The sequence below is a fragment of the Oncorhynchus mykiss genome, chromosome 6 (assembly GCF_057628025.1).
Source record: "Oncorhynchus mykiss isolate SJ-2025 chromosome 6, ASM5762802v1, whole genome shotgun sequence".
Classification (NCBI taxonomy): domain Eukaryota; kingdom Metazoa; phylum Chordata; class Actinopteri; order Salmoniformes; family Salmonidae; genus Oncorhynchus; species Oncorhynchus mykiss.
The window spans coordinates 32934426-32952886 of record NC_143027.1 but is presented as its reverse complement, the minus strand read 5'-3'; the positions used below and the strand labels follow the sequence as shown (position 1 = coordinate 32952886).

The following is an 18461-nucleotide window of genomic DNA, read 5'->3' as shown; positions in this document are numbered from 1 at the left end:
TATCATGAATTTAAAAGTTCAAAAATTGATGTAGAAATCACAGATTGACTCTTTAATTTACAAGTGCATTCCCGGCAACTTTGAGAAAAAACTCTTTATATCGGGGATGGCTATGCATATTAATGACATGCGGCTAGTAGGATAGGGTCTCTCTCCATTGAATACAAGCGGTTGACGTCAACGACCCTCGTCGAATATTCAAAAATAGATAACAATATTAAGATGTATGCACCAATCCAAATAAAGGATAGGCGGGAGCTAGACAACCCGACTTGTTGCTTTGTGTACAACGACTCCCATCGTTAGGGCGGAGAGATATGTATTTTGTCAGTATATCCATAATCGTTGGTGATTCATCGTATGCCACCATTCACCTGTACAGTAGGCCTAATTTGAATTTGGAATGGATGAAAACCTGAAGTTGGTCAACACCTTACACAAGGCACCTCTGAGCATGCGCAGTTACACAGTTTGATCACTTCCTATCTTGCTGCTGTCGGCTTCCTCCTCTCCCGGTCCAAAATTTTGCTTTTTCGAACACAAACAGTCTAGCTGTATTTTTCTGAATATTATCTTCACTGATGAAGAATGGCGGGTAGTTTTGGAAAGATCATCGTTGGCGTATATGTTGAAATAAAGAGAAGTGATGGTAAGTTCTCAGGTCTCGATACATTTCGCTCACTGGGAGTTGTTGGGGAAGCTTTTGTGTTGCTGTGGTGAACACACAGCAACCGTAGACGCCGAGAAAGAGGCAGCTGCAAAGTTGGGGTGGCTTTATTGAGTAGCTAGCTAACGTTAGTCATCTTAGCTAGCCTAACTTTAACTAACGTTAGCTCACGAGCTAGCCAACGTTACTAGACAACCAATGCACATTAATAACCTATTAGCTCATCTGTATGCGTATCAATTAAACTAGCATGTGTTGTTATAGCAGCCTAACTTGGTTAACGATATGGTTGCTATAGTTAGTTATGTCTAAATTACCACATTAGTTAAAGTTAGCAGCTTGTTGCTAGCTAAAGGCCCTGCCGCGGATGTAACTAAAGGTTACGGTAGCTAGGTATTTTAACGCCAGTCTGGTGAACTTTACTAGTTAACGTAGCTAACGTTAGTTAAGTTAACTACTTGGCATGTACGTACATGACTGGCTAGTTATTGTATATATACTAATGTTCGCTATCCGTGTGTCATAGCTAGCATAACTAGCTAAGTTACATATAGGTAGGTATATTCGTGGGTATAACGGTAATCAACTGGGGTTTTGTCTAGGTAGCAGATTCTAACGTGCAAACGTAATGTGAGGCACCACATTTAGCTGTTACAGGTTAGGTACTGTTTGGTGTACTGTTAGCTATCACAGATCATTTCCGACCAACCTTAACTTGGAAATACTAACGTTAACCCGACATGGAAGACAACCAATGTCTTCTAAACGTCCGTGTCTAGTTGCAGGGTGTTCGTTTGAATTTGAAAAATGTTACATTATTAAATTAAATCATTGTTTTGCTCCATGAAGGACTCCAACAGTGTGTACGTAAGGTTGGTCGGAAAGTATTTGCTATGCCAAGCAATATTGTTAGCTTTCTATCTACAGTAATAACACCGTTCAGCCACCTGGAAAATAGTAAGTTAATGGTCTGACAAGGCGATCATTTTAATTAATTGTTGGGCAAGTACTATTGATTGTCTAGCCATGTCATGTATATAGATGTTAGCTAGTAGGCAAGCAATGGTCGTAAAAAGATCATATTGACAACCAGCCAGGTGGAATCATTATTTTTCTGTGAAATCCAGAGGACAAGGAGACTTGCTGTTTTATATATTAAGACCAACTTGATCTTATAACATGGAGTAGGTTTGCAGTGAAACCAAGATGAGCTTGAGATGTCATGGGAAGGGGAGAGAAAGAGGCTGTTATTTTGATTTGTTTGTCTGAATGCCAACTTCATTCTAGCATCTCCATACCATCAATTGTACTGTGGTGATTACAGGCAGCCAAAACCGAGTAAAGACTCATGAGGCTCCTCCTGTTCTGAGTTGTAGCACAGCAACATGCAGTAACCACCATATATCCCTTCAGATTACTACAAACTCTGGGTAAAGAGGGTTGCGGTTTATTGTGAATTAGACTGTTGTGGTTTACTTTGGTGTTCATCTATAATGGTGTGCATTATTCTTGAGTGCATCATAGCTAGGTCTAGCCCCCGGCCTGAATGGGAAGTGAGTCTTATCTAGCCTAGCATATGTACCATAGGCAGGCTGACTGATGTGGCATGGTGAGTACGGATTGCTCTCTCTGTGGTGGTCGTGGGGGGTTGGCGGCTGGGGAAGCCCGATTCAACCTATTAACAACCACCCCATCTGTTGTAGGCAGCTCTCTGGAATATGCCAGGAGGACTCTCCTCTCTCGATCACTAGGCCTACCATTAGCAAGGCAGTGATGGGCTCTAAGTGTGTGTTCACACATGATCACTTTCAGACAATCTTTGTGAACTCAGTGCAGTTTGCTTAATTGTTTGTGCAGTGTGAACACTCCAAAGGAACTGAGACCCCTCCAAAAGGGACCAAACTAATTGTCAAGGATGCACAGAAATTCCAAAATGTGTTGAGTTTTGTACTGACACGATGTAAAGATGATTTATTTGCAATATGTGATCTTTGGGCTAAGAGAGCTTCATACGCTATTTATTCGATCATTGGGTTTGAATAGTGTGAGTAGATATATTTTGTGAGAGTCATAACAGAGTACAAAATCAAGGTCCTTCCTATCCGGCTTTGGACATCCCAACTCTGACGTTACCCCATTGAAGTTGATATTTTAAAATGGTTGGGGTAGGGGTTCGGATTTTGGTTTTAGATGTCCCAAGGATCCCAGATAGCGCTAACCACAAAATCAATGCTATCTCTTAAAGGGACAGTAGCCTACATTGAGTGTACAATTGTATTATTTAATCTGCCTTATTCTTTAGCTTTTTATTCTGTTACCAATAATATTTACATGTTAATATTATCGTATTCTAATTATTACGTCTAATCTTTTAACTAAATGCAATCTATTAGCTTCCAAAATGTAAGTAGGTATATCTAGATAGCATGATCTGATGGAATGGCTTCTCCTGCATTTTGTAAAAATCCAGAGTGCATTGCGTGAATGTTGGGAAAAAGATATTGGTTCCTTTCTAAAGATAGCAATGTGAATGTAGAGAGGACTCGGACCACAAAATAGGTGAAGTGAACTGGCAAAAGAGTTGAGTCCTCATTCAAAGGCAAGGGCAATGTGAATACAAAGAGAGGTTGAATTCTTTCGCTTTTCTTTATCCCGGAGTTCACTTTAAAAAGGCCTGATATCGGATATTTTAAAGGGGACTGTATCTGAAAACGGGCTCAGATTAAACACCCAACCACAAAATACTGCTTGCCTGCCATAATGATAGCTGACTATCAATTTCACTCTTCTTGCCATCCTAAATGATGTTTACATTACAGTCCAGTCTACTAGTATTTTAACTGAGCAGGGTGTATCAGACACCAGCATTAATGTTAATCCCAGCCTGGACAAGAAAAACTTTGGCCATTTTTCAATGGGATAAAATATATTTAATCTTCATCATGGATTATCTACTCTATTGTACCCATTTCTGCATGAAATTATCCCCATTCAGTGTCTTTCAAAGTAGATGGATTCCTCATGTTGGAACAAGGGAATGCTTAGCACCTAGCAGTCAGTAAAGTAAAGATTGTGGAATTCTTCCCTGTTGATGTCATGATGACAGATTCAGATTCTGACAGACTCTTTGTTATGGGAGTGAAACTAATGTGTTCAGTGCTTTGTTCTTCCTGCTAAGCAGTGTAACCCCCTTAAACATATGGGTGGTGTCAACACACCCACTCAGCCAGGTTTCAGCACTAAAGTGGCCAAACATGGTTAACGATGCAGCCAGTCTCATCTCTACTCTTTAAGGCACCCGCATGCTTCCCATCTGAAACAGTTTGGAACACTTAGCATATTTGTTTTTGTTGGTTCTGGTGTTCGGCAAGGGTTTTTTCAGTTCTTTGTGCACAAATAATTTTTTATCGAGGCAAGCCGAAATCCAAGTCCCTTTGTCTGTGATTGGTCAACAGGAGGGATATTTCATCCATTCTTTTGCACATTTACCCCAATTTCGTGAGAGCCAATTGTTAGTTACAGTCTCGTCCCATCGCTGCAACACCCCTATGGACTCGGGAGAGGCGAAGTTCGAGAGCCTTGCGTCCTCCAAAACACGACCCTGCCAAGCCGCACGGTTTCTTGACACACTGCTCGCTTAACCCGGAAGCCAGCCACACTAATGTGTTAGAGGAAACACTGTCCAGCTGGCAACCGAGGTCAGCTTGCAGGTGCCCAGCCCACCACAAGGAGTCGGTAGTGCGCGATGGGACAAGGAAATACCGGCTGGCCAACCCCTCCACAAAACCCGGACGACTCTGGTCCAATTATGCGCCGCATCATGGGTCTCCTGGTCACGGCCAGCTGTGAGACAGCATGGAATCGAACCCGGCTCTGTAGTAACGAAGTCCCTTAGACCGCTGCGCCACTCGGGAGGCAAAAGAAGGGATATTTCAATGAGAAGACGACTCATTTTCATGCACATTTTTTTCACCTGAGAAATACTGCACAAAACACCTTAGTTAGATGCAAAATTGCGCAACTAAGATCTCTTTGGCAAAAGCCGAGTTATCTTAGATTAATTGTGACTTTTTTGAGGAAGTGTATACTGGCTACGGCGTCTCAGGATGGACAAACGGTACTATTGTCACTTTTTTCAAGCGAAAGTCTTTTAAGGGAGTATGCGAGCACACTCGTTTGGTTCGCCCATCCGAGTTTGGCAACGCGCCAGCCAAACTGAAGCATGCTGACACCTTTAGGCACCATTTTAGGTCTGTTTTCAGGCAGTTGGGGTGACAGCAGTATTATTCTCTCTTTTAAATATGCTACTTTACAATTGTGTCCATCGGGAATAGAGGAGTCATGTGATTGAGCTGCATTGTACTGTATCATCTAATTGAAAGAACTGAAAATATGGATATGCGAGTCCATAGACTACACTGTAACAGGTTAGACTGGCCTCTCTGCATGATGCAACCAGCTTCCAGGTGTGTTCTTAGAGTTGGTGGTGTAGGGTGGACCGCATGCTCCATTCACGGCGAACATGGTGTAGGCTGTTTGTCACATTTTCACCCCACAGTATTTAGGCTAATCCGTTCCCCTATGATTTGTTCCCGCTAGTCAGTGACTGAGGTTCTTTCTGAATGTGACACTGTGTCCTTTGCAGCTTACCTGGGGTTCTGTCTCTGTCATCATCATGCCTTGGGAGGCTCTGCTGTGTCTGTTGACCTTATGGCTGAAGTAGAGTAGAGACCCAAGGCGAACTTAACCAATGTACTGTTGCAGCTTGCAACAAAGCAAGCAGATGCAATTTGCATCCTTCAGCCCTGTGTTGTCAGTTAATGACCTTTGGAATAGAACTAAAAGCCAGAGTATGGCACTGCAGTCAGTGCACAGGGACAGGGTACCATTCAACGGTCTGTTGACATGTTTACAGCTGAACATGATTAACTGGATGTATTCTATGCAGTGCTTTCAAAAAGTATTCATACCCTCATTCAGGTCTGAAAAGTCAATTTCAGGCAAAATATGTATAGAAAGTTTCATTCAAATCAAAAGGGGTGCGGTCAAAAACTGATTTGAAATCAAATGCAACGACCCTATAGCATGCCAACTTCTTGTCACTCAATCTTTGGTATGTTCTCCCAGCAAGACAGCCTATATCCACTAGTAGTCTGGTCAATGTGGACTTGTTTTACTGTGACTAGTGACTACTACACTTTTGATATGCTTGCTGGCTGTTGCCCATGCTCCCTTCAATCAGGGCGAGTTGGTGGTTTCTGTTCCTAAGGTGTGTGTCCTCGTCAAATCCTCCTGAACTGGGCTCTGTCACCTTTCATGTGTCCCTTCTCTTAATATAACGCTGTCTGTCTGAGGTCGGGTGTCCACAGTCTCGCCTTTTGTTGCCAGGGTAGCTTGGCAACCAACCTGATGATCCACCATGGGATTTAACAGCCTGCTACCTGGCTCTGGTCCAGCTCTACTGTACAGATATCTGGAGACACAGCTGTCAGAATCCCCCACACACACACACAGTCTATGTAGCAAGACACTAACTAAGAAAATCAAGACTGTATGTCAATGTAACCGGTGTGAAATGGCTAGCTAGTTAGCGGTGCGCGCTAGTAATTTTTCAATCAGTGACGTCACTCGCTCTGAGACCTTGAAGTAGTTGTTTACCTTGCTCTGCAAGGGCGTCGTCTTTTGTGGAGCAATAGGTAATGATGCTTCGTGGGAGGCAGTTTGATGTGTCCAGAGGGTCCCTGGTTCAAGCCCAGGTTGGGACAAGGAAAGGGACGGAAGTAACACAGTTACACCATGGCAGTCAGGCTATTCCACTTCAGCAACACACCAATTGGTGTGTGTAAAGTTGGACCTAATCCCTCCTGACCAGAAGTATGTTTGTCTAGAGCAGATATCACATTTTATTTGTCACATGTGCCGAATAACACAGGTGTGGGCTTTACTGTGAAATGCTTAGTTAAAAAGTATGAATAAAAATAACGAGGCTGTGAAAAAGTATTTGCCCCCTTCCTGATTTCTTTTTTTTTTTTTGCACATTTGTCACATGTAAATGTTTCAGATCATCAAACAAATGTCATTATTACGCAAAGATAACCCAAGTAAACACAACATGCAGTTGTGATGATTTTATTTAAGGGATAAAAGCTATCCGAACCTTCATGGCCCTATGTGAAAAAGTAAATGCCCCCTAAACCTAATAATTGGTTGTGCCACCCTCGGCAGCAACAACTGCAATCAAGTGTTTGCGATAACTGGCAATGAGTCTTTCACATCGCTGTGGAGGAATTTTGGCCCACTCTCTTCTTTGCAGAATTGTTTTAACTCAGCCCCATTGGAGGATTTTTGAGCATGAACTGCTTTTTTAAGGTCACGCCACAGCATCTCAATCGGATTTAAGTCCGGACTTTGACTAGGCCACTCCAAAACCTTCATTTAGTTTTTTAAAAGCCATTCAGAGGTGGACTTGCTGGTGTGTTTTGGATCATTGTCCTGCTGCAGAACCCAAGTACGGTTCAGCTTGAGGTCACGAACGGATGGCCGGACATTCTCCTTCAAAATTTTTTAGAGACCAGAATTCATGCTTCCATCAATCACAGCAAGTCGTCCAGGTCCTAAAGCAGCCCCAGACCATCACACTACCATCACCATATTTGACTGTTGGTATGATGTTTTTTTTCTGAAATGCTGTGTTACTTTTATGCCAGATGTAATGAGACGCACACCTTCCAAAAAGTTCAACTTTTGTCTCGTCAGTCCACATAATATTTTCCCAAAAGTCTTGGGGATCATCAAGATGTGAGACGAGCCATCAGGTGGTTCATGGTCAGCAATGGTTTTCGCCTAGGAACTCTGCCATGGATGCCATTTTTGCCCAGTCTCTTTGTTATGGTTGAGTCATGAACACTGTTGTGGGTTCTTTTGTGACCTCATGGATGAGTTGTCGCTGCGCTCTTGGGGTAATTTTGAAAGGCCGGCCACTCCTGGGATGGTTCACCACTGCGGTTCACCACTGTGGACAAAGGCTCTCACCGTGGTTCGCTGGAGTCCTAAAGCTTTAGAAATGGCTTTGTAACCATTTCCAGATTGATAGATGTCAATTACTTTGTTTCTCATCTGTTCCTGAATTTCTTGCCTTTTGCCTTTTGAGATCTTTTGGCCTACTTCACTTTGTCAGACAGGTTCTATTTAAGTGATTTCTTGATTCAACAGGTCTGGCAGTAATCAGGCCTGGGTGTGGCTAGTAAAATTGAACTCAGCCTTCCAAAATTGTGATTTAACAAGGGGGGGGGTCAATTACATTGTCACATAGGGCCATGAAGGTTCGGATAGCTTTTTCCCTTAATAAATAAAATGATCACTTAAACTGCATTTTGTGTTTACTTGGGTTATCTTTGTGTAATATAAAAATGTGATCTGAAACATTTAAGTGTGACAAATGTGCAAAAGAATAAGAAATCAGGAAGAGAGCAAATACTTTTCCACAGCACTGTACAAAGAGCACCGGTACCGAGTCAGGGTACGAGGTAATTTGTACATGTAGTTAGGGGTAAATGTGACCTGGCAATCAGGATAGATAATAAACAGAGTAGCAGCAGCGTATGTAGTTTGTGAAAGTCTATATGTGTGGCATCAATATGCATTTGTGTGTGTGTTGGAGTATCAGTGTAGTGTGTGTGGGTAGAGTCCAGTGAGTATTCATAGACCAGTGCAAAAAATAAAAGGGGGTCAATGCAAATAGTCCAGGTTTTCACTTGATTAACTGTTCAGCAGTCTTATGGCTTGAGGGTAGAAGCTGTTCAGGAGCCTTTTGGTCCCAGACTTGGCGCTCTTTGCTGTGCGGTAGCAGAGACAACAGTCTATGACTTGGGTGGCTGTAGTCTTTGACAATGTTGAGGGCCTTCCTCTGACACCACCTGGTATTTATTTAACCTTTATTTAACTAGGCAAGTCAGTTAAGAACTAATTGTTATTTTACAATGACGGCCTACCCCGGCTAAACCCTCCCCTAACTTGGATGACGATGTGTCAATTGTGCGCCGCCTATGGGACTCCCGATCACGGCCAGTTGTGAGCCCGGGATCGAACCAGGGTCTGTAGTGACTCCTCTAGCACTGAGATGCACTGCCTTAGACCACTGCGCCACTCGGGAGCCTGGACGTCAAAGTAGAAGTCCTTGGTGGCAGGGAGCCCAGCCCCAGTGATGTACTGGGTTGTACGCACTACCCTCTGTAGCACATCGCGGACGGATGCCAGGCAGTTTTTTTACATTTTTATTTCACCTTTATTTAACCGGGTAGGCTAGTTGAGAACAAGTTCTCATTTGCAACTGCGACCTGGCCAAGATAAAGCATAGCAGTGTGAGCAGACAACACAGAGTTTCACATGGAGTAAACAATTAACAAGTCAATAACACAGTAGAAAAAAGGAGAGTCTATATACATTGTGTGCAAAAGGCATGAGGAGGTAGGTGAATAATTACAGGAGTGATAAATGATCAGATGGTCATGTACAGGTAGAGATATTGGTGTGCAAAAGAGCAGAAAAGTAAATAAATAAATAAAAACAGTATGGGGATGAGGTAGGTAAAAATGGGTGGGCTGTTTACCGATAGACTATGTACAGCTGCAGCGATCGGTTAGCTGCTCAGATAGCAGATGTTTGAAGTTGGTGAGGGAGATAAGTCTCCAACTTCAGCGATTTTTGCAATATCAAGCGACGATGCAGCCAGTTAAGATGCTCTCAATGGTGCAGCTGTAGAACATTTTGAGGAGCTGAGGGCCCATACCAAATATTTTCAGCCTATTGAGGGGGAAGAGGCATTGTGCCCTTTTCACAACTGTTTTGGTGTGTATGGACCATGATAGGTCCTTAGTCGAGATCGACCGATTATGATTTTTCAACGCCGATACTGATACCGATTTATTGGAGGACCAAAAAAGCCGATAGCGATTAATCGGACGATTCTAAAATAAAATTGTATTTGTAATAATGACAATTACAACAATACTGAATGAACACTTATTTAAACTTAATATAATACATCAATAAATTCAATTTAGCCTCAAATAAATAATGAAACATGTTCAATTTGGTTTAAATAATGCAAAAACAAAGTGTTGGAGAAGAAAGTAAAAGTGCAATATGTGCCATGTAAAAAAGCTAACGTTTAAGTTCCTTGCTCAGAACATGAGAACATATGAAAGCTGGTGTTTCCTTTAAACATGAGTCTAAAATATTTCCAGGTAAGAAGTTTTAGGTTGTAGATATTATAGAACTATTTCCCTCTATACCATTTGTATTTCATTAACCTTTGACTATTGGATGTTCTTATAGGCAGGCACTTTAGTATTGCCAGTGTAACAGTATAGCTTCCGTCCCGCTCCTCGCTCCACCCTGGGCTCGATCCAGCAACACAACAACAACAGCCACCACATCGAAGCAGCGTTACCCATGCAGAGCAAGGGAAACAACCACCCCAAGGCTCAGAGCGAGTGAAGTTTGAAACGCTATTAGCGCGCGCTAACTAGCCAGCCATTTCACTTCGGTTACACCAGCCTCATCTCGGGAGTTGATAGGTTTGAAGTCATAAACAGCGCAATGCTTGACGCACAACAAAGAGCTGCTGGCAAAACGCACAAATGCTGTTTGAATGAATGTTTACGTGCCTGCTTCTCCCTACCCCACCGCTCAGTCAGATACTTAGATACTTGTATGCTTGTATGCTCAGTCAGATTATATGCAACACAGGACACGCTAGATAATATCTAGTAATATCATCAACCATGTGTAGTTAGCTAGTGATTTTGATTGTTTTTTATGAGGTAAGTTTAATGCTAGCTAGCAACTTACCTTGGCTTACTGCATTTGCGTAACAGGCAGTCTCCTTGTGGAGTGCAACGAGAGGCAGGTCGTTATTGCGTTGGACTAGTTAACTGTAAGGTTGCAAGATTGGATCCCCCGAGCTGACAATGTGAAAATCTGTCTTTCTGCCCCTGAACGAGGCAGTTAACCCATCGTTCCTAGGCTGTCAAATCAGCGCCCAAGAATACCGATTTCCGATTGTTATGAAAACTTGAAATCGGCCCTAATTAATCGGCCATTCCGATTAATCGGTCGACCTCTAGTCCTTAGTGATGGTGACTCCGAGGAACTTGAAGCTCGCGACACGCTCCACTACAGCCCCATTCACAACATCCCACTCGGCCCTCCGTTTCCTGTAGTCCACGATCAGCTCCTTTTGTCTTGGTGATTTTGAGGGAGAGGTCTCCTTCCTCCCTATAGGCTGTCTCATTGTCGTCGGTGATCAGGCCTACCACCGTCGTGTCGTCGGTCAACTTAATGATGGTGTAGGAGTCGCGCTCGGCCACGCAGTCGTACGTGAACAGGAAGTACAGGTGGGGACTAAGCACGCACCCCTGAGACGCCTCCGTATTGATGGTCAGTGTGACAGATGTGCTGTTGCCTACCCTCACCACCTGGGTGCGGCCCGTCAAAGTCCAGGATCCGGTTGCGGAGGGCAAGACATGATGGTGAACTGGCGTGCATAACTTCCTACGGTCTTATTACGCGGACATCTGACCACGTGTTCCACATTTGACTTGCCTCCTCTCAGCCAGTGGGATGTAGGCTGTTTTACATCACTGACACTTACTACCTATGGGTCTCGTGTGCCATTGATATGAAAGAGTCAACTCAAATCTTCGCAATGATAGGCAGCCAAAGGGTTTCCTTATTCTCTTACTGAGTAATTTATTTAGCCTACACTGTGCTTGTGCTGAAGTAGAATCATTGCACGGGTAGAACCCACCAGAGAACAGTCAGAAGACTTAGAGCGTCATAGAGCTCAGGGCTCTAAATAATAAATACCGGAACATGTCGTCGTCCCGAACAGAGTGAGCAGGGAATGTTTGTGTCAGGGACCAGGGTTAGGCCCTCACAAAGACATGGTGGAGGGAGCAGTAAGCTTGCTGGTGATTATGGAGCAGGCTAAGCTCATGCTGCCTGTGTTGTGTGTATTTAGACCAGCAGCTGGGAGGGAGGACAGGGAAAGGGTGACTGATTTCATCATGGTCCCTGATCTGTACTAAACAAAAATGCATAATTATGGATATGATTGTCATTCTCTTCATGGTGATGTATCCTAAATAGGTACACGTATATAAATATGCAATATCCTTCTTTGCATATTTGTGTATTATTCTACACACTGGCTATTTTTTTTAATGACCTCTGCCCCAAACAAGACCAGTTTTGGTTGGACCAGACCAAATCTGAACCAATCATAGATGTCTATGGTTCACAAGTTTGAGTACAGTGTAAAAAAAGAGGGTAAATTCAGTGACAAAATTGTTTTAATCACTTAATAAATCATAAACAAAGTTGATATCAGTAAAAAAATAACTAATTAGGTTAACTTGTTACTTCTGTGAACTTTCATTTTCCTCCACGAGGGAGAGAAATTAGAAAATATCTTAAAGGCGTGCCGCTCGACAACATCCAGTGAAAATGTAGAGCGCCAAATTCAAATTACAAAGATAGTAGTAGTAGTAGTAGTAGTAATAATAATAATAATAAACATTCATGAAAAATCAAGTTATTCATCGGTTAAAAGATTAACTTCTTGTTAATCCAGCCGCTTTGTCAGGTTTCAAAAAGGCTTTACTGGCGAAAGCATACCATGCGACTATCTGAGGACCGCGCCCCGCTTACAAAAGCATAGAAACATTTTCCAACCAAGCAGAGGCGTCACGAATGTCAGAAATAGCGATAAAATAAATAGCTTACCTTTGAAGATCTTCCTCTGTTGGCAATCCAAAGTGTCCCAGCTACACAATAAATGGTTGTTTTGTTCGATAAAGTCCCTCCTTATATCCCAAAAACTATGTTTTGTTGGCGCGTTTTGTTCAGTAATCCACTGGCTCAAAGGCGGTCAAAACATGCAGACGAATACATCCTAATAGTTCCGGTAAAGTTTGTCGAACCATGTCAAACAGTGTTTATAATTCATCCTCAGGTTGTCAATTATCTAAATAATTGATAATATTTCAACAGGACAATAGCGTATTCATAGACCACTTACCAAAAGGCCTTATTCTTCGTCGTTTTTCAAAAAACAAGCCTGAAACCATGTCTAGACTGTTGACATCTAGTGGAAGCCATAGGAACTGCAATCTGGGCTAAACCCCTATATAGTCAATAGGCTTTCAATGGAAAACCACTCGCATAAAAACAATCCCATTTCCTGGATGGATTTTCCTCGGGTTGTCGCCTGCCATATCAATTCTTTTATACTCACAGACATTATTTTAACAGTTTTAGAAACTTCAGAGTGTTTTCTATCCAAATCTACCAATTATATGCATATCTGGGCCTGAGTAACAGGCAGTTTACTTTGGGCACGTTTGTTGTCAAAACGCTTGTCAAAATACTGCCCCCTAGCCCAAAGAAGTTTTAGGAATTTCAAAAGAATTTCAAAGCACAGGGCAATGTTTATTAAACTTACTGAAAACAAAATATGAGTGTTGATATTAGTTGGCAGGCGTCTTCAACATTGTGTGTTGATGTATTTCTAATAACTTGTAAGACTTTTCTGGTATCTGTTTGACCAGAAATCAAAGCCTTTGTTTATTTCAAATTTTTATGATGGAAAAGGGTTGAAAAATGTTTAATTTCTGAAAAATAGACACCCAATTTGACATGCACCTATGAACCTCAGATGTTGGTGCTCATGGATCATTTTACGTGGAAATTACCTTAGATAATGACCAACCACACGTGCTTTCTGTTACAGGACGAATACACCAAGCCATGGTCACATCGTTGAATGAAGACAACGAGAGCGTCACCGTGGAGTGGATAGAAAATGGAGACACAAAAGGAAAAGAGGTAAAGAAGCCTAGCTAGGGCATCGCACCACAGCTGTCATCCACTCAGCTCTTAGGCATTGAGCTCTATGAATAATGCATCTGAAGACATTGTAGAGCTTTGGAGATCAGTCTTCCTGCATGTTCTACAGTTCCGCCAGACATCACTCTCTGCCCTGAATATACATGAGTTCAGAAATCCTTACAGCAGTCATATTTCCTGAGCTTTGCTGTTGAATACAGATGTTTCTTGTCTTACTGCTCTGCTCCTCTGAGCTACACAGATGTGCCTCCCTGCCCTCTATACACTGTAACATGGGCTCATTCTTCACTTTCTAGCTCAGCTAACCAAACCATCAGTCCTCCTAACTTGCTATTATGAAAAATTGAATTAAACAATGCCTGTAATGCTTTCAGTTTGACTTTTGCTTTCAAAAGCAGCTCAAACAGAGAGTGTAAGAATGAACTTCATAGCTGTTGGTTATTTCCGTGCATTACAGAGAAACAATGCATACTCTAGATTGTCCTTTCAGCCAAGCAGTGCCGTGGTATGATATGTAAAGTATATTGTGTTAATTCTCCTGCTGAATATTGACATTGAAGAATATGGCTCGAAGGATAATTAAAAAGGGTGAAACCAACTGGTGGTGGACTCCGCAGGAAGTTCCAGTGACATTGGTACAATTTTCTGTTAGAAGGTTTGGTAATGACCATTAGGAGACAGATGTACATTGACAGTCCTTTACTTTCATTGCCACACCAGACAGACACGCACACACACCAGAAGGGTAAAGAGAACAGTCTAGTGGAAATGTTGAGAAACGACTGTATCAGTTATCTACAATTACAGTAACACACTCTTCTCTCTGTCCAGATTGACTTAGAGAGTATATTTGCACTAAACCCAGACGTGGCCCCAGAAGAAGAGACTGCCCCCAGCCCAGAGACCCCGCCTCCACCAACGCCGACCTCTGTGAAGGTCAACAAGATCCCCAAGGTGAGCTCAGTTTTGTTTTGTTTTCTGTTATGGACTGCTAGTATAACCACCGCAGGGTGAAGTCTGCTTGTGCAGTGAGTGTCCTCAGTGGCAGAAGAACCACTGAACAGAACAATGGACGCTCCAGTAATAAGAAGTCATCTGATTCTCAGTATTTGTCCATTTTTATAACCCTTATTTTGCAGTCATGCGAGTTAGAAGTGTTCAACTCTTCAGGCTTGTGTTCTAGCAAGCTCGGTGAAATCTCTCTCGTAAACCATGACTACTGTTTAATCCTCATGTACTTCAATTATTTTTGTCTAAGTGTTTATCTTACCTCCATCTTTTCTTTTGCAGAACCGACGAACAATAGCACCCACTAAGAATGACACTCCGTCCAGGGATAACAGAGGTGTTCTGAGTGACCATTGACAGTTTTTATTTTATTTGTCTTGGGTGCCATGTTTGATGTGTATAATATAACTCTAACCTCTGACCTCTGTTGTTGTGCTGGGTTCCACAGTGGTGTCGACCAGGGCCAGACCAACTCAGCCCCAGCAACTAGAGCCTGCTCCCCCTCCCCCCGTCCAGCCAGCCCAGCCCACCCAGGCCCAGACAGCCCAACAGTTAGCCAACGGTAGGAACTACCTACATCCATTTATGGAGGATTTACATTTTGAGTTATTTAGTCTTAGCAAAAACGGAATGTTCTTTCATTTTCACCCTCTTAAACAAGCACTGGGACTTTTTTATTTTATTTCATGTATGTTATGTGTATGTTATAGAATTTTACCAAAAGACTTGATGTTCCTGAATTTCTAAGTTTTGTCGATCATATGTGTATCACAGAAGCGTCAATGCATCATCTAACAAGAAAGGAGTTTGGACAGCTTTGTATGTATCAACTCTCCCAACCCCAATGGTTTATGTTGTTGTGGAACCCTTCCGCTTGCCTCTGAAGAACCTGTAGTTTGTGATTACTACTCACCTTAAAGGCTTCCGCTATATTCAAAGCAGTAATAGGAAAGTATAAATGTAATTCAGCTAGCAGACAGGCTTTCTGGATTTACAGCAGAAAACACAGATTATAGCGCTGCTATGGTCCCCTTTTAAATTCCACTGAGTCTCTCTCTCTCTCTCACACACACACACACACACACACACACACACACACACACACACACACACACACACACACACACACACACACGGGCTCGTGGTAATGGCTGGAGTGGAATGGTATCACATACATGGTTTGTTGCCATTCCATTTGCTTTGTTCCAGCCATTATTATGAGTCGTCCTCCCCTCAGCAGCCTCTACTGATACATACAGTGCCTTCAGAAAGGATTTATTTCACATTTTGTTGTTACAGCCTGAATTAAAAATGTAATTCAAGATTTTTTTTCTCACCCATCTAGACACACAGTACTCTATAATGGCAAGGAGAAAACAACATGTTTTTAGAAATGTTTGCAAATGTATTGAAAATTAAATACAGATATCTAATTTATTCACACCCCTGAGGCAATACATGTTAGAATCACTGTAACTAGGCCACTCAGGAACATTCTATGTCGTTTTGGTAAGCAACTCCAGTGTATATTTGGCCTAGTGTTTTAGGTTACTGTCCTGCTGAAGGCTGGATTTGTCTCCAGTGTCTGTTGGCAGGCAGTCTGAACACCAGGTTTTTATCTAGGCTTTTGCCTGTGCTTAGCTCTATTCCCTTTTTATCCTAAAAAACCCTAGTCTTTGCCTATGATAAGCATACCCAATAACGAGAGTGGTAATCAGTGATGTGTTGGATTTGCACCAAACATAATGCATTGCATTCAGGATATAAAGCTACATTCTTTGCCACGTTTTTTTTGTGTGCATTTTTTTAATTCTTCCTTTTCACTTGATTTTAGTATTGTAGAGTAACGACAATGTTGTTGATCCATCCTCAGGAGAAAACTATCACAGCCTTTAAACTGTAGTTGTCTTAAATTCACCATTGGCCTCATCTACCAATAGGTGCCCCTTTGCGAGGCATCGGAAACCTCCCTGGCCTTTGGTTGAATCTGTGTTTGAAATTCACTGCTCGACTGAGGGACCTTAAAATTATCTGTATGTGTGGGGTACAACTTTGCGGTAGTCCTTCAAAACAAAATCTAAAATCTTTAAACAAATCTAAATATATTTGATATTCTTCAAAGTAGCCACGCTTTGCCTTGACAGCTTTGCACACTCTTGGCATTCTAGTTTTGATGTCTTCAATATTATTCTACAATGTAGAAAATAGTAAAAAATAAAGACAAACCCTTGAATGAGTAGGTGTGTCCAAACGTTTGACTGGTACTGTACATACAGTGCATTGGGAAAGTATTCAGACCCCTTGTCTTTTTCCACATTTTGTTACGTTACAGCCGTATTCTAAAATGGATTAAATACATATTTTTCCTCATCAATCTACACACAATACCCCATAATGACAAATCAAAAACAGTTTGTTAAATTTTTTGAAAATGTATTACAAATAATTCCGAGCCTTTGCTATGAGACTCAAAATTGAGCTCAGGTACATCCTGTTTCCATTGATCATCCTTGAGATGTTTCTACAACTTAATTGGATTACACCTGTGGTAAATTCAATTGAATAGACATGATTTGGAAAGGCACACACCTGTCTATATAAGGTCCCCCCCGTTGACAGTGCATGTCAGAGCAAAAACCAAGCCATGAGGTCGAAGGAATTGTCTGTAGAGGCCCGAGACAGGATTGTGCCGAGGCACAGATCTGGGGAAGGGTATGAAAAAATTGAAGATCCCCATTTAAAGGTCTCCAAGAACACAGTGGCCTCCCATCATTCTTAAATGGAAGAAATTTAGAACCACCAAAACTCTTCTTAGAGCTGGCCGCCCGGCCAAACTGAGCAATCAGGGGAGAAGGGACTTGGTCATGGACGTGACCAAGAACCTGATGGTCACTCTGAAGGAGCTCCAGAGTTTCTCTGTGGAGATGGGAGAACCTTCCAGAAGGACAACCATCTATGCAGCACTCCACCAAAAAGGCCTTTAGGGTAGTGTGGCCAGACGGAAGCTGCTCCTCAGTAAAAGGCACATGAGTTTGCCGTTTTGAGTTTGCCAAAAGGCATTTAAAAATACTCAGTTTATGAGAAACAAGATTCTCTGGTCTGATGGAACCAAGATTGAAGTCTTTAGCCTGAATGCCAATCGTCACGTCTGGAAAACATGGCACCAACCCTACGGTGAAGCATGGTGGTGGCAGCAATATACTGTGGGTTTGTTTTTCAGCGGCAGCGACTGGGAGACTCGTCAGGATCGAGGGAAAGATGAACAGAGATCCTTGATGAAGACCTGCTTCAGAGCGCTCAGGACCTCCAACTGGGGCAAAGGTTCACATTCTAACCGGACATTGACCCCCAGCACACAGCCAAGACAACAAAGGAGTGGCTTCGGGACAAGTCTCTGAATGTCCTTGAGTGGCCCGGACTTGAACCCGATCCACCAGACCCTCTTGAGACCTGAAAATAGCTGTGTACCAACGCTCCCCATCCAACCTGACAGCACTTTAGAAGATCTGCAGAGAAGAATGGGAGAAACTCTACAAATACAGGTGTGCCATACCACCTTATAGCATCATACCCAAGAAGACTCGAGGCTGTAATCACTGCCAAAGGTGCTTCTACAAAGTACTTTATAAAGCGTTTGAATATATGACATTTCAGCTTTTTATTTTTAATACATTTGCAAAAAATCTACTGTTTTTACTTTGCCATTATGGGGTATCGATACAATCCTTTCTTGGAGATCTACGGACAATTCCTTCGACCTCATGGCTTGGTTTTTGCTCTGACATGCACTGTCAATGGGTGGGATCTTTTTATATAGACAGGTGTGTGCCTTTCCAAATCATGTCCAATCAATTGAAGTTACCACAGGTGGACTCCA

The 18461-nt window shown here is 42.3% G+C and overlaps 1 protein-coding gene across 5 annotated transcripts in view; it reads left to right on the top strand.

The window, feature by feature from the left end:
• Window positions 1-203: 203 nt before the first annotated feature.
• Window positions 204-18461, top strand: part of LOC110525785 (kinesin-like protein KIF2A) — a 37877-nt gene continuing 19619 nt past the window's right edge. For 3 of the 5 annotated variants that reach the window (XM_021606214.3, XM_036979931.2, XM_021606212.3), the window contains exons 1-5: window positions 204-649; window positions 13461-13555; window positions 14408-14530; window positions 14867-14921; window positions 15033-15146. In XM_021606214.3, the coding sequence (XP_021461889.3) occupies window positions 589-649; window positions 13461-13555; window positions 14408-14530; window positions 14867-14921; window positions 15033-15146 (448 nt within the window). In that variant the 5' untranslated portion in view covers window positions 204-588. Of the gene's footprint in view, window positions 650-13460; window positions 13556-14407; window positions 14531-14866; window positions 14922-15032; window positions 15147-15351; window positions 15404-18461 lie in introns of those variants that run through there. The other 2 variants (XM_090237702.1, XM_090237701.1) reach the window with 2 other exon arrangements.